General features: G+C 37.7%; 1 protein-coding gene across 5 annotated transcripts in view; it reads left to right on the top strand.

The window, feature by feature from the left end:
- LOC126203990 (2-oxoglutarate dehydrogenase complex component E1-like) overlaps window positions 1-15,347 on the top strand; it is a 129,942-nt gene that overhangs the window by 74,690 nt on the left and 39,905 nt on the right. For all 5 annotated transcript variants that reach the window (XM_049938422.1, XM_049938420.1, XM_049938421.1 and 2 more), the window contains 2 exons: window positions 8,185-8,332; window positions 8,425-8,579. In XM_049938422.1, coding sequence (XP_049794379.1) covers window positions 8,185-8,332; window positions 8,425-8,579 — 303 coding nt within the window. The remainder of the gene's footprint in view (window positions 1-8,184; window positions 8,333-8,424; window positions 8,580-15,347) is intronic.

Here is a 15,347-nt window from a genome sequence, read left to right as displayed (position 1 = left end):
AGGACTGTGAATTAGTGCAAGGTTAGAGTTCAGTGGTGTTTTTTTTATGTATCACTTATTTGATGTCATCAGTTAGTACTTTAGTTTTCCTTTCTAGAGTAGTATCTGAGACAAGTATTTCATTGATAAACTACTAATGAAGTTTTGTATAAACCACTACAGAATTGCTCCTATAAAGAAATATTATTTTTATTTGATTTTATGATTTGAATAAAAGTGTATTTTGATCTCCCAATTTAGTAACTTTCCTTATTAATTATTTATGTATGAAACATCAAGCATTGGTATCATAATTTTTCTCCCTTGTGCCAGTTGACCACTCACACTTTCAAAAATTGCGGATGTGGAGCTGTTACAAAGATAAACCATCCTTCACTTCCATAATTCTTTTCTATTTGTTTCAAAGTAATTTTGCATTCCTTTCAGCTAGCACTTCTAATTTCATATGTTGTCATTTTATTGTTGATCTGTACAGCAAGCTAATTTTTGAGTTACATCTCAAAATTGTTCCACAGCGAGATCGAGATTTGTACAGTGTTAAGTAATTGCCATCTTTCATTATTGAAAGGCTATGTGTTTTATTTTTGTTACGATGGTATCAAACACCTTTGCTAGGAATTTGATGCTTGAATGATTAATATATTGTTAACTGTGCCTAACTGAAAAAGCCCCATTCCGCCCCACATGTATTGTCACCATGAACAACAGTTTTGCATATGCAGCTGTTCAGTGTTGTTGATTGTGAGGAGTGCATACACTGTGTTCAGAAAGAGAATATCCTCCTATATTCTGCAGTAGAGTTGCCTGTCTGTCTTTGAGAACAATGTGTGTGAGATGGGGGGTGGGGGAACAGAAAGAAAAGACAGGGAGTAAATTGACTGTTTAGCTCTTTTGACACTGACACGTGGTACAGGATATTGCACATCAATGTTCCACTCTATATCATAAAGTACAAAGCAAGCTTTGGCTATAAAAAGTATGAAATTTGTATGAAAAATCTTTGCTGCTGCCTAATGCAAGCCTCCGCAGAAAACAGGCTGTGGAGAAACAAATTATTCAGCTTATTTTTGCCTCTTTGTAATTCATACAATTGAATTGAATGTTGGAGTAATAACTTATATATAAATTGCTGTGAATATCCTGTTCGTAATATTCATTTAAGGGAGTAGCTGTCTTTGAATGCATGAAAAATATGAATTTTTCATTATTCTTATTTCAAGTAAAATAAAAAGTAATGCTATGGCTGATGATATAGTTTTATTCCTTATGCTTTTGTCTTTAAGAAGTCATTGTTGTGTTCACATTGGACACACTCTGTAACTGCTGTGTTAGGTGGAAGGACACCTTGCAAGCAGAACATTCATCATCAGTGGGAATTCCTGAAGCTCTTCTTCTGGGTTTGTAACAAAATAATTTTGTATAAGTCTTTTCAATATATTTATCATCATCCATAGGATAGTGAAAAATATTAAGTTCTAACAAAATGTTGACATATTGAAACATATGTTATCATCTTCAACCACAAAATTGAGACAAAAGCGGTCACCAGAAATGGGCTTTCGAAGGTATCACAAAATGTTACATACAGCATCAAATTCTGATCAAAATCATAGATTACATTCTCAAACTATGTTCCCACCAATTTGAAGAAAATCATTTAGAGTTGTGCATTCTTTTGTAGTTAAAAATGCCTCTAGTCAGCAAACCCTGGACTATAGAAAGGGTTGCCACAAGTTCTGGAAATCACGGAATTTGAAACTTGTCAGGGAAATATCAGGAGAATTTGGAAAAAAAACTCTGGAAAATCTCATTTTTGTCTGAGACGTAATTGTTTCTTTACTGAGATCACTGTGTCGTTTCATGAACATGGTGCCTGTGACATGAATAGCTGGCCACACAAGTGGACTTATTTCATTTTATTTAATAAAATTGCAGCCAAATAGCCATATACAGTTACTTTGTTTAAGATTTTACATTTACCTTTACATTTTACATTTTTGCATATTCATTTATCGATTTGCACAGTTCTATGTGATATTGTTCGCATGCTTCGTTACACAGTTCACATACACGTGTTGTGGTTGGGTTGTGATAAGTTTTGTTTTTGCAAATTAGATGATGAAAGCTGTGAATAGAAAGTCTAGTTAAGACATGTCACAGCTTGAAGTTTGGTGCTGTCCATGAGCGGTTCGTCTTTGCTTCAGTGCCATAGAACTCCGGCCATACTTTTTCCCGTTTGTCCTCCATGATCTTCAGTTTTCTGGAAGCCGTGGTGTGTGGCATCATATATCAAAGTTTGATGTCTTCAATTAGGAATGTCTGTCTCGCTAGCAGGTACATTAGTCTAGATCTTGTTGTCTTTGAGAGACCTAGTGCTCTTTTTAGATAAGTCGATTTTACCTTTTCTAGTGTTTCTAGATTTTTTTCTGTCAGGTGGTCCCATATAACCTCCATCCCATAGGCCAGGATTGGCAAGATTTTTGCATTGAATAATTTCATGGCTGTTTCTAGACTGAGTAGGCGGATGTTTTTGATGTCATGTATTGCTATTATTGCTTGGGCTACATGTTCTGTTGTATGTTTTGTGAAGCATTTGGCTGTTGGTTGCAATGTCAGCCCTAGGTATTTAAAGTCTGAGATTTTTATTTTTTGTCCTCTGATGTTGATTTCCGCATTCTTGGGTGTTTTGCTTCCTTTTCTGAAAATCAGCATTTCTGTCTTTGTTATGTTTATGTGTAGTTTGTGTTCACTGCACCATTTGTCTATTTTCTCAATGATTTTCTGCAGCTTCTGTATATCTGTTGAACCTACGGCTGTCGTCAGCGTATGCATATATGTATACATCTTCTTCATTTTCTCCAATTCGGAGTACTTCTTCAGTGGCAAGAATGTAAAGCAAAGGGCTCATTGGGCCACCCTGTAAGACTCTGTTCGATTGCAGAATGAGGTTCGAGAAAGAGAGGTTGTCTGATATTGTGATTAAGTTGTATTCAAGGATTGACTTGATTATTCTTGCCCGTACGCTATCTTCTCCCAGGTTTCGGACTATGAGATCTCTTTCCAGTAGGTCAAAGGCTTTGGTAAAGTTTATGAACACTGTGTAGAACATTTGTTTCTTTTGTAGCGCTTCATCGATATTGTTTAGAAGAAGCCTGACTGCCGTAAGTGTTGATCTTCCAGATCTGAAACCCATTTGTCGTTCTGGGAGATGACTGTCCATAGAGGCTTTGATTTTTTGTGTTATTATTTTTGAAAACATCTTGAATTGAGTATTTTCCAGGGCTATGCCTCTGTACTTGTTTGGGTCCATTGGGTCTCCTCTACCTTTGTAGAGAACTTTTATTGTCGAGTGTCTCCATTGTGTCGGAATTCTTCCAAGTTCCAGGCATTTGTTAAATAGTTTGGTCCATATGTGTTGGAGGGCCTCTTTTGCATCTTTTATATGTTCATTATATATTTTATCGGGTCCTGCTGCTTTCTTGTTCTTCAGTGCTCTTATTACTTCTTTCACATCTTCTTCATTTAGAGATTCCCATATATTGTCTTTTTCCTTAGTTTGATGTTGTTTCTCTTTCTTTGGGGGTGTTTTGATTCCTCGTTTTTTCAGTATCTTACTGAAGTGGTCTTCCCATTCCTTCAGGTCTATATTTGGTGTATGAGCCATTTTTCTTGGTCTTGCTGTTATGTATGGACCTTTCTCTGCTTCATCTGCTTCTCTTTTTTCCTCTCTTTCTATGTATTCTTTTTTCTTCTCTTCTATTAGTTTTTTGTAGATTCTCCTCTCTTCTGCATGCGGTTTGTATGTTTCCTCGTCATGCTGGTTTCTTAGTCTGTGGAGCGCTCTTAGAACAGTGTTCCTTTTGCTGTAGCATTCATCATCGAACCATCTTTTTGCTGTCCTTGTTTTTGGGTTTGTTTGTATCACTGAATTTTTTAGGAGGTCTTCTATTTGGTCTGTTGCTTTTTCAAGGTCTCCTTCCTCTATTAAAGTTTCTATTTGTGTTATTTGTTCTTGCTGGTTTGTTAATTTTTCTATATCAATTTTTCTTTGTGTGATTTGGTGGGTCTTTCTTGCTGGCGGTGACGTGACGTTATTTATTTTCATCTTCATTGGAATGTGCTTTCGTATAGGAGTATTGGAGTCATGTCATATTGGTTGAATACTTCCTTTTATTTCTCCTCTTGTTAATGCAATATCAGTGGTGCTTTTCCCATTGTGGCATATGTATGTAGGTATCTGTCTATCGTTCAGTAGGGTGAAACCATCTTCTTCTAGGGTTTCAGTGACTAGTTTTGTTTTACAGTTCTCCGTGTCTATTCTGCAGTTGAGATCGCCTGCAATAATGGTGGGTTTGCTGTCACATTGTTTGATAAGTGTGACTATTTTGTCAATTATTTCTACAGCATTTGTGTGTGGTTTAAAATAGGCTGCAATTATATTTATGTTTGCTGCTTCTGGTAGCATACATTTTCTTGTTTTATGATTTTTTTGGTGGGCGTCAAACAGGGTTTCAGTAGGCTAGATATTCCTCCCATGGGTCATCCTCTTTCTCCCTTCTTTGCCATTAGGTGATAATTATAGAAATCTTTATGTTGCCAGCTGTCTATCAGGAAGGTTTCTGTTAGAACTGCAAGATCAGAGTTTTACAGAATGTCTGTTGGTGTTAGATTAAGAGCACTTTTTATTCCCTCCATATTCCACAAGACTGCTTTTATTTCCTGCTCTTCTGGTTTTCTCCTTAGTTTAGCTGAGCTCTGCTCCCTCTTCCATTGATCAACTTATGGAAACGAAATCAACACACTTTTATGTTTTCTGGCCAGAATTCTGGTTCTTGTGTGATTTGTAGCTTTTCAAATGGAATGCCTACTTTGAAAGCTTTTTGTCGCCCAGTGTGTGCAGTTCTTCACATTCTAGTTGTCCCAGTATTCCGTTCTTGTTAAGGTATTTCACTACTGTATCAGTTGTGGAGGTTCTCTTTAAGTTAACGATATATAGCCACGCTGTTGTTTCTGCTGCTTGCATTTCTTTGTCTTTTTTTGTACCCATTATGGTTTTATTTTTACTCTGGTATCTTCTGTACCGGCTCCTTCCTACCACAGTACTCAAAGTTGGTTCCTCTAGTTCATTAACTTGATTTCAGGTTTTATTATGTTGCTCATGTGCATTGATTTGGACTTGTAGCTGATTTTGTTGCTGGAGCAAAGGATTTCTGTATATTGTTGTTCCCCCTGGTTTAACTTTGTTGTTGTATTTAGTTTGTATGTTGTTTCAATCAGTTTTGGTTTTCTCTGGGTCTAGGTGACTTTCTTTTTCTAGAGTTTTATTTGCTCCTGTATTAATATCCCTAGTTGTTTTTTTAGGAAATCAGTTATCTCCTCCACTTTATGCCTCAGTTCTCCCATTTCTGTCTTTTTGCTTTTTCCAGAGAGCTAAACACTCCAATGTCTCCGTTGAAGTTCTTCTCAGATCTTGTAGGTGTCTCTTCCGTCTGCCTCTGTCCGCTATGTGCTGTTTCCTGAGTTTCGCCAATAGATGTCACTAAGTGCCCAGCAGTCCACTATGTGCTGTTTCCTGTGTTTCTCCGATAGATGTCGCTAGTTGTTCGGCAGTGCAGCTGTCTTCTCTCTCGCTCGTCTCCTTTTGTTGGATGTTCCTAACCTCTCTCGTAGGATTCCTATTCTCCTCCTTCTTTGCTTTTGTTTCGTTTTTCAAAGATTCTGAGCATTTTCTTATTTCACTCACTGCCTCTAGTAATTTGTTCTTCATTTCCTTCTTCATATATGCTCCTCCTCGTGCCACTTTTCCGATCTTCAGAAGAGCATTCTCAATATGTTGCATTGCACTGTCCGCTATCTTCATTCCAAATCCACACAAGTGGACTTAAAGATAGTCCGAAACCACAGGCAGTTTTTGTGGGTGTCTGTAATGGATCAGGCCTGCTGATTTGAAGCCCATCATTTCCCACTAATGTGCAGGACCTGCCCATCGGATCTAGCCTCACTGATCTACCTGCAGGCTGGGTCTGTTTGTGTGAGGTGCAATGCTGCGGATTTTCATGATTTATCCATGGACACAGGACTGCGGTGCTCCTCGGCAGGCCAGAGGCCACAGGTGATTGGTTTCAGGAATCCCGATCGTCTCACCACAAGTACTGTGTACATTGTGGTCTTTTGTAGACATTTTATGTACTCTCGTACATTTTCACACTTTCAAGGTAGTTTATATATTCGAATCAATCAATGGAAAATCGAGGATGGAATGTAACAATATTAGAGAAGGAAAGTTGCTATGGAGATGCTGAGTCACTATAGGCACAACAAAAAGATTAACACAGTTACAGCTTTTGGCCATTAAAGCCTTTGTCAACAGTACACACACACACACACACACACACACACACACACACACACACACACACACACACACAATTCGCAAACGTGTGTACAGTCTCAGGCAACTGAAACCACAGTTTCAGTTGCCTGAGACTGCAGATGTGTGTTTAAGTTGTGTTCACGTGAGTGTGTGTGTTCGCGTGAGTGTGTGTGTTCGCGTGAGTCTATTGTTGATAAAGGCCTTATTGGCCAAAAGCTGTAATTGTGTGAATCTTTTTGTTGTGCCTATCGCGACTCGGCATCTCCGCTATATGGTGAGTAGCAACTGTCCTTCTCTAATATTGTTATATATTGGAAAGTGTTTATGATAAGAAGAAGAAAATGGTGGCAGTGGCTGACAGTTTGTACACTATGTACTCATGTATTCCTTGATAGAAAAATCACACAATACTTGTAAAATAATAGACATAACACAGTGAGTGGTAACAGACAATAACGAACGTAGTGGAACCGACATTTTATTGACCTATAGTGTTCATTTTACCAACTCTTCCCAGCCTTATACACTTCTTTCAATAGGCCTACTTTTTACTGAGGTTATTTTTGAAATCAATGAAGGTGTTTTAACCCGCAGCTCGTGGTCGTGCGGTAGCGTTATCGCTTCCCACGCCCGAGTTCCCGGGTTCGATTCCTGGCGGGGTCAGGGATTTTCCTTGCCTCGTGATGGCTGGGTGTTGTGTGATGTTCTTAGGTTAGTTAGGTTTAAGTAGTTCTAAGTTCTAGGGGACTGATGACCATAGATGTTAAGTCCCATAGTGCTCAGAGCCATTTGAACCATTTTTGAAGGTGTTTTAAATCTTTCTTGTGACTCCAAGGAAATGCATATTTTTGTCACCAAATGTGTTACATTTTATTGAAATAAAATAACATCAGTGGTCTTAATGAAACAATAGACCATTGGGCTTGCTCTCTCTGTCTAAAAACAGTTCATTACAAAAGATGTTGGTGTTAGTACTTAAGATTTTTGCTCACATGGGTAGAAATAAAGAAGTCCTTACTTTTTTTGTCATCTTATGTCTTTACTTAACCTTGAGACCACAAAATTTGTCAGGGAAGAATGCTACAACATGTCTGTAAATTGGGGAAATATCAGGGAATTTCACTTGGGGAAACTTGGGACAACCCTGTCTACAGCAATGCTCCCAGATCCAAAAGGAGGTCCTCCTCCATATTCTCCTCCATACGATGGTCCTTGTAATAGGCTGGTCTGAACTGAAGTTCGAGCACTTTCATAATTTCCATAATGCTTGTTAGGCTGTCATTGAAATTACACTTTGACAATTTTTTTCTCTGTGTGAATGCTTTTCAGGCACCCTTATTTACAAATCACATTGTAACTCGATAATGGAGTTTCAGGCAAATTTGGGGTGAACACTACAGTAAAACAGATGTCCAAGAGAAAAATTTTTAAGACAAAAATGAAAAATCAATGTTTTGAAATTTTCAAGAGGACTACCCTTTTAAGCACTTCTATGTGTTTCAAGACAAATTATTATTGTTCCTTTTATCCAGTTCATTTCCCTTAAGATAGCACGGTCAGTTACATATGTATACTCACTTTTCCCTTAAGATAACATAGTCAGTTACTTATATATACTCACTTTTCTCTTTGAGTCTTGAGTCACAGAGATAAGTGAGTTTTAGTGTTTGTATTAGGTAACTTTTTGCTTACCTGAGTTCTCAAATCACTGTTTCTCTCTGCTGCTTGATATCCAAACATAAAATGAAGTAGCATAGTTTGCAGCTAATTTGGTGGTGTTTAATTAGTCAACCTATTTAATTTGCAATCAGGGTCATCCCAGAGGATGGAGCCCCAAGCCAAAATCCAGGAGGTGTGAAGAAATTAATTTTCTGCACAGGCAAGGTGTTCTATGACTTAAGGAAAGCCCGTGAAGAGAAAAAATTGAGCAGTGATGTAGCCATTACAAGGATTGAACAGGTATTTTTAATATATTAATATTGCTAATAACAAAACATTATTCCAGATAGCACAGTAGAGAACTAAAATATTCTTTTGTGCTGTAATTGCAGATCTCCCCTTTCCCGTATGACTTGGTGAAGAAGGAGTGTGCAAAGTATCCAAATGCCCTTCTATGCTGGGCACAAGAGGAACACAAAAATCAAGGTTCATGGACATACGTTCAACCACGATTCCACACTGCAATAAATGGAACCAGGGATATTGTGTAAGTGAATTACCTCACATGGTGTTCTCATTGCATTGTGATTTATTTTTTTCTTCTTTTACCCTTCAATTGACATGAATAAGCCAGAAAAACTAGATCAGCAGACTGGATACTAGTTGGTTTGATAAGAACACGTGATAAGTTTTGAAAAAGTGCTGTTTCTTTTTTAAGGATAAAGGAAACAGGTGTGACAGAAAATAAATCGTCTCAGGGTCCTAAGTGTAGGTATATTCGAGAAACATGAGATGTACTGTGAAATATAAAATGGAGAGTGGGACATAATTAGAAATGTTTTCACCTACTTGGGTACAATAATTTGTTTTCCCACTGAGGTAAGCATTTTCTTTGCATGTGGTATGGGCTGTCTCTGCAGTCTCTGATACAGTGACTTTAGAGAATGGACAAAAAGAAACAGGATTGCTTATATTCTAAAGAATAGCTTGCTGTTGTGTATTAGTGCACAACTATTTTTGATCTGTGCTGTCAAATGATAAGTGAACCAATCTAAAACTGGCTCATAGCATATAGTTTGTCTTAAATTCAAAAAGGCTCATGTTATGTAGTTTCATGCTAGCGCCAGAACCAGGCTTGGTCTTATGGTATATGAAACACCATGTCCAGCTGAATAACAAGTTGAAATGGAGTCGATATGGATACACTGAGGTGACAGAAGTCATGGGATACCTCCCTAATAACGTGTTGGACCTCCTTTTGCCCAGCATAATACAGCAACTTGGCATGGCATGGACTCAACAAGTCGTTGCAAGTTGTGACATTCGCTTGCTTTAGTTCTTCGTTGATAGTCCTTGGTGTCAACGTACTGCATTGCTATACCGGCTGAAAAAATGGGGTGGGGGGATGGAAATTCAACACTGACTACTGTAAATGCTGTAACCAACAGTTGCACACAGTTGCATTCCATGGGTCTTTACTTTTACTGTTCACAACCCTTCCAATATTACACTGTTATATGGCCAGTTCACTGTTGGTAAATTTTGATAAGCCTCATTAATAGCTTGTAGGCAAACATCAGCATACTGCTACAATAGTTCGTTGTTGAACATGTGTAGCAGTAAATACGTAACCACACGGTTCACAGTTCTTGCAGAATAATAGTGAATGTGTGACGCTATTTGTCAAATAAATTGAATGGACGCTGTCCATTGTTTTAACACATGGTATATTTGTGTTACACTAATTCCATCGTTTAAAGCATTATTGTTACTCTTAACTGATACAGACTTCCCGTCTGAAAATCAGCTGTGGACTGACTGCCTTGGGACCAAAAATTGAGCTTCTGTATATCCTCGTGATAATAGGTACTGAAAAAATACATTGTTGTTGTTTGACAGAAATTACAATTAAAACATAACTCATTCAATTAACTGAATACATCAAAAATTCCTTATTTATAACTGTTTCTTCTACCACAAAGGTTAGGCAGAATTATTTGTTTAAATAATGAAATTAACATATATAGTTACGCAAACAATGCTTTTGACAAATCTGGTAATTATTTTGGAATTAAATAACATTTTGCTAACATAGTGTTCGAATAGAGCCAAATAAATACTTAAAAGCAGCCTGGTAGTTCTTCTTCCAAATGTTTATTACAGAATATATATTTTTTTATAAGTCAACAATAGAATCTAAGTCATGAATCAATTACGGATTTCACCCTATAACAAAAAATATTAAATAGGAATAGTCCAAATAAATTAGGAAATTAATTACATACACAAAACTAAGCACAAAATTAGATCTGGTGCTACATTTCATAAGACTGAGGGCCAACCTTTCTCTTTTATGAAAATGTAGATTTTACTCATGTATGTTAATGGTAATTAGGCAAAAATGAAAATAAAATGAATTTAAGGAGGCACCTGGCAAAACAAGAGTGGAAGTAAAAGGATTCCAGGCTTGCTTCGTCACAAAGTCCTGTGCAGAAATATTGAGTCGTGCTGCCTCTATAGCTGTCCAAATTGCGAAAGTCTTGCTGGTGCAGGATTTTGTGTATGAACTGCTCTTGATTATGTCCCATAAATGTTTGATGAGATTTGTGTCAGATGATCTGCTTGGCCAAATCATTTGCTCTAATTGTCCAGATCAGTTGTGGCTCAGTGACACAACATTATTCTTTAGCAACATGAATTTCGTGAATGGCTGCAAATGGTCTCAAAGAAGCCAAGCATAACCATTTTCATTCAGTGGCTAGTTCAGTTTGGCCAGAAGACCCAGTCTACTCCATGTAAACACAGTTAACCATTATGGAGCCACCACCAGCTTGCACAGTACATTGTTGACAACTTGGGTCCATGGCTTCATGGGGTCTGCACCTAACTCAAACCCTGCCATCAGCTCTTACCAACTGAAATCAGGACTCATCTGACCAGGCTATGGTTTTCCAGTTATCTGGGGTCCAACTGATATGGTCACAAGCCTAGAGACGTTCTACAGGCAAAGTAGTGCTATTAACAAAGGCACTTGTGTCTGTCATTTGCTGCCATAGCCAATTAATGCCAGGTTTTGCCCGTCTGGATAGGAACTTTCGTCGTGTCCCACATTGATTTCTGTGGTTATTTCACACAGTGTTGATTGCCTGTCAGCACTGAGAACTCTACCAAATGCAGCTGCTCTTGGTCGTTAAGTGAAGGCTTTGAGTTGTCCATGGTGAGAGATGATGCCTGAAATTTTGTATTCTCGGCACACTCTGGATACTGTGGATCTGAAATTTGAATTCCCTAATGATTTCCGAAATGGAATGTCCCATGTGTCTCGCTCCAACCACCATTCCACATTCAAAGTCGGTTCATTCCTGTCATGCAGCCATAGTTATGCCAGAAACATTTTTGCATGAATCACCAGAGTACAAATAATAGCTCCACTAATGCACTGCCCTTTCATACCATGTGTACGCAATACTACTGCCATCTGTATATGTGCATACCACTAACCTGTGACTTATGTCACCTCAGTGTAAAGTAATCAAGAAATTTGGTTGGCATGTATTGCTCTCATATCGATGTTACTAAACTGTTAACCTGGTTCATGGCAGTCAGTCCCTGTTGCAGGTTGCTTATTTGATGGGTTCCAAGGCCATGAAAATTTTGATTTTTGATCTATACTAACAATAAAATTGTAAAACCATTGCCTCTGTTGGAACAGGCTAGTCTCCAAATATGTGTTACGAATTTTTGTGAGGTTTCCACAGGTAACTTGAGTGAAGCTTGAGGCAACATAAAGGCTATATCTCATCAGAATCGGGACAAGCAAACAACTGTACCATAATTTAAAGTTTTACCTAAAATCATCTTCTCATCCTAGTAGTTAGTATGTTTAATCATCATGGTGTAGTACACCCAGAAACCAATAGATGATGCTGTTAGTTTTTTAATTTGTGACAGATGTATTTTTGGAAGTTTGTCAGTGACAGAACTAAGCACTGCAGCCTTATTTTTATAAATACAAACTACCAGCAAATTTTAGCTGGCTTTGATATACAGGTTTACTGATTTCATGTTGTGTATTAAAAACTTAACAGCATTGCTATGCTTCTTTCAGTAGATTTTATTTTTATTTGACTTGTTTCCTAGGAAAGGGTTTTTTTTACTTGGGGGCAGAAGTATTCACACACCACAATCTAAAATTGAGTTTAAATAGCTAGAATACATGGATTTATTGTTTTCGCTTCATCTATTAAAAACTGAACACCATTGATGTGCTCCTTTCAAAAGGTTTTATTTATGTTCTTTGCTGGGAAATATAGATTTGTTAACTTTGCTTTGTGATTTGGGTCCATACTCATTACATTTTATTTTGTTTATGAATATGCCTAGAAAATGATAGTCTTTCTGAATACACCAGAGCTGAGGATTGTGCGCTCTCTAGAACCTTGTGAAGATCTTGCGGCAAGACATTGGGCTTTTAACTCGCCCTTTGCAAATGCATTCGGAAAGCAAGACATGATGCAGCTCTGATAGAGAGCATCATGCATTATGTTGCTCCTCAATACCCTTCACTCACAGAGGGTTAAGTTACTTCTCCCGAACATTACATCATACAAGTGGAAATTTTGTGGGAAGAGGCGCAGCTGAGTGAGTTGTTATACACTGAATCCCACTTCTTCCTAACAATTTACCATTTCGCTTTAAACGTTTGCAAGTCCCAGTGAGCTTACGTTCTCCCATGATCGTAAAGGCCAGATGCTGCATGTTGCAGAAGTGATCCTTAACATAAGTTGCTTTTCGCGTGGCCAGCTCTGCGTGGCTTTTTGCCATGCTAATGAACCAAACAAGCTCTTCAGTCATGTCCCCAATCACACTACTTCATACATTGTAAGGGGAAAAAAGCTTTGTAAGTAAAAATTGAATTCCCCATGTACGAAGTCTTGGGCACAGCCATAAATAAATACCCGGGCAATGCCAGGTTTCTCAGCTAGTGTTTCATATAATTATTGACCAAATTTGAAATGCTGTTATACTGTACTCATTAAGAGCTATAATCTAAGGTTGAAGGTTTAACGCAGTAAGACAGATATTACAATTATAAACTTTGTGTATGTCTTGAGGCAACTCAGTCTGTATTCATCCAGTATTAACGAATGAGAGCGCTTAGTGACTTGCAACAAACTTAAAATTTAATTTGAAAATTTTTGTCACTGGCATCCCCATAAAATGATGAAAGGAAAAAAGTGAAAGGAAAAAAGTATATTGCTTACTACAATTTTGCTCTTCATGCAATAAAACTTCATTAACTTTATAAAAGACATATTTACGCCAGTGACTGTAACACTTTCTTTAGTTCACGATTGCCATTTCGGCCTTAGGCCAGTATCAAGTGCAGCTGAAAAATGCAAAGTTTATAAATTATTTAACAAAATTGTGTATCTTGATATTCGGCCGAATATACAGAATGAAAAATGTAATTGCACAAGCATGTTACTTAAATTTTTGTGGCTGTACGCCGTGTCAACTTAAAATGAGCTGACACATTTATATGTCGTTGTCATTACTATTAAATACATGTGTGATGCTGTTACATATTGTGAGCACACACATCCATATGTCATAAGGCAACATAGTCTGTAGACACTCATGTTCGTTAGCCCATCACTAGTCACTTATGCACTAAACTACAGCGGCAGATTACTGTTTACATGCTACTGGTAGCCATTTTGGCACGTAAACGGATTACAGATATTGTTTTGCTCTGTGTGGAGCGCCATTGCTGTCCAGACTTTACTAGGAAGCATAGTGTGCGCCCTAGTTGTACCAATATAATATTTTATGTAACTTATTTTTAATACATTGTACATAAAATACATGGATATTGATCACCATTTTACTTATGTAAAGGATATACATCCTTCTCCATCATTTTACATATATAAAGGATGTACATTATTATATATACTCATAGGTATTCTTTTGTTGACCACTCGTACTGTTAAATTTGTATAGGTTATTTATTTCGTCATGGTTTATTGTATTAACTTAGCACAACCAAAATCACTGAGGCAGTCACTTGTCACACACAACCTCATGCGCTTTCCATATCAGCAACACGCTCCCATAGAACAAGCCTCATTCAATTAAAACACAGCTGGCGCGAGCGAGCGAGTGTATACCCGTCCTTTTTTCCTCCTAAGGTAAGTCTTTCCGCTCCCGGGATTGGAGTGACTCCTTACCCTCTCCCTTAAAACCCACATCCATTCGTCTTTCCCTCTCCTTCCCTCTTTCCTGACGAGGCAACCGTTGGTTGCGAAAGCTTGAATTTTGTGTGTATGTTTGTGTTTGTTTATGTGTCTATCGACCTGCCAGCGCTTTCGTTTGGTAAGTCACATCATCTTTGTTTTTTCATATATTTTTCCCATGTGGAATGTTTCCCTCTCTTATATTCATTACATTAATTATAAGCACACAAATTGATCGTCACATAGCACACTAAAATGATATGACAATGTAATATGTATTTCTGTGTCAGTTGTGTAGAATAGAGTTAATATCATCGAAAAATACGAAATTTTTAATCGTGAAATATTGTACAATTTCGTTTTGGCGAGATCACGCAACTTTACTGTATGATTAAATGATGATGGCATCCTCTAGGGTAAAATATTCCGGAGGTAAAATAGTCCCCCATTCGGATCTCCAGGCGGGGACTACTCGAGGACGTCGTTATTAGGAGAAAGAAATCTGGCGTTCTATGGATCGGAGTGTGGAATGTCAGAGCCCTTAATCGGGCAGGTAGGTTAGAAAATTTGAAAAGGGAAATGGATAGGTTAAAGTTAGATATAGTGGTAATTAGTGAAGTTCGGTGGCAGGAGGGACAAGACTTTTGGTCAGGTGAATACAGGGTTATAAATACAAAATCAAACAGGGGTAATGCAGGGGTAGGTTTAATAATGAATAAAAAAAAATGGGTTTGGGTAAGCTACTACAAACAGCATAGTGAACGCATTATTGTGGCCAAGATAGATACGAAGCCCACACCTACTACAGTAGTACAAGTTTATATGCCAACTAGCTCTGCAGTTGACAAAGAAATTGAAGAAATGTATGAAGAGATAAAAGAAATTATTCAGATAGTGAAGGGAGACGAAAATTTAAAAGTCATGGGTGACTCGAATTCGAGAGTAGGAAAAGGGGGAGAAGGAAACATAGTAGGTGAATATGGTTTGGGGGTAAGAAATGAAACAGGGAGCCGTCTGGTAGAATTTTGCACAGAGCACAACTTAATCATAGCTAACACTTGGTTCAAGAATCATGA

Source organism: Schistocerca nitens, chromosome 9 (assembly GCF_023898315.1).
Source record: "Schistocerca nitens isolate TAMUIC-IGC-003100 chromosome 9, iqSchNite1.1, whole genome shotgun sequence".
Taxonomy (NCBI): domain Eukaryota; kingdom Metazoa; phylum Arthropoda; class Insecta; order Orthoptera; family Acrididae; genus Schistocerca; species Schistocerca nitens.
The sequence above is the reverse complement of the archived record's forward strand: the minus strand, read 5'-3'. Positions and strand labels throughout refer to the sequence as shown.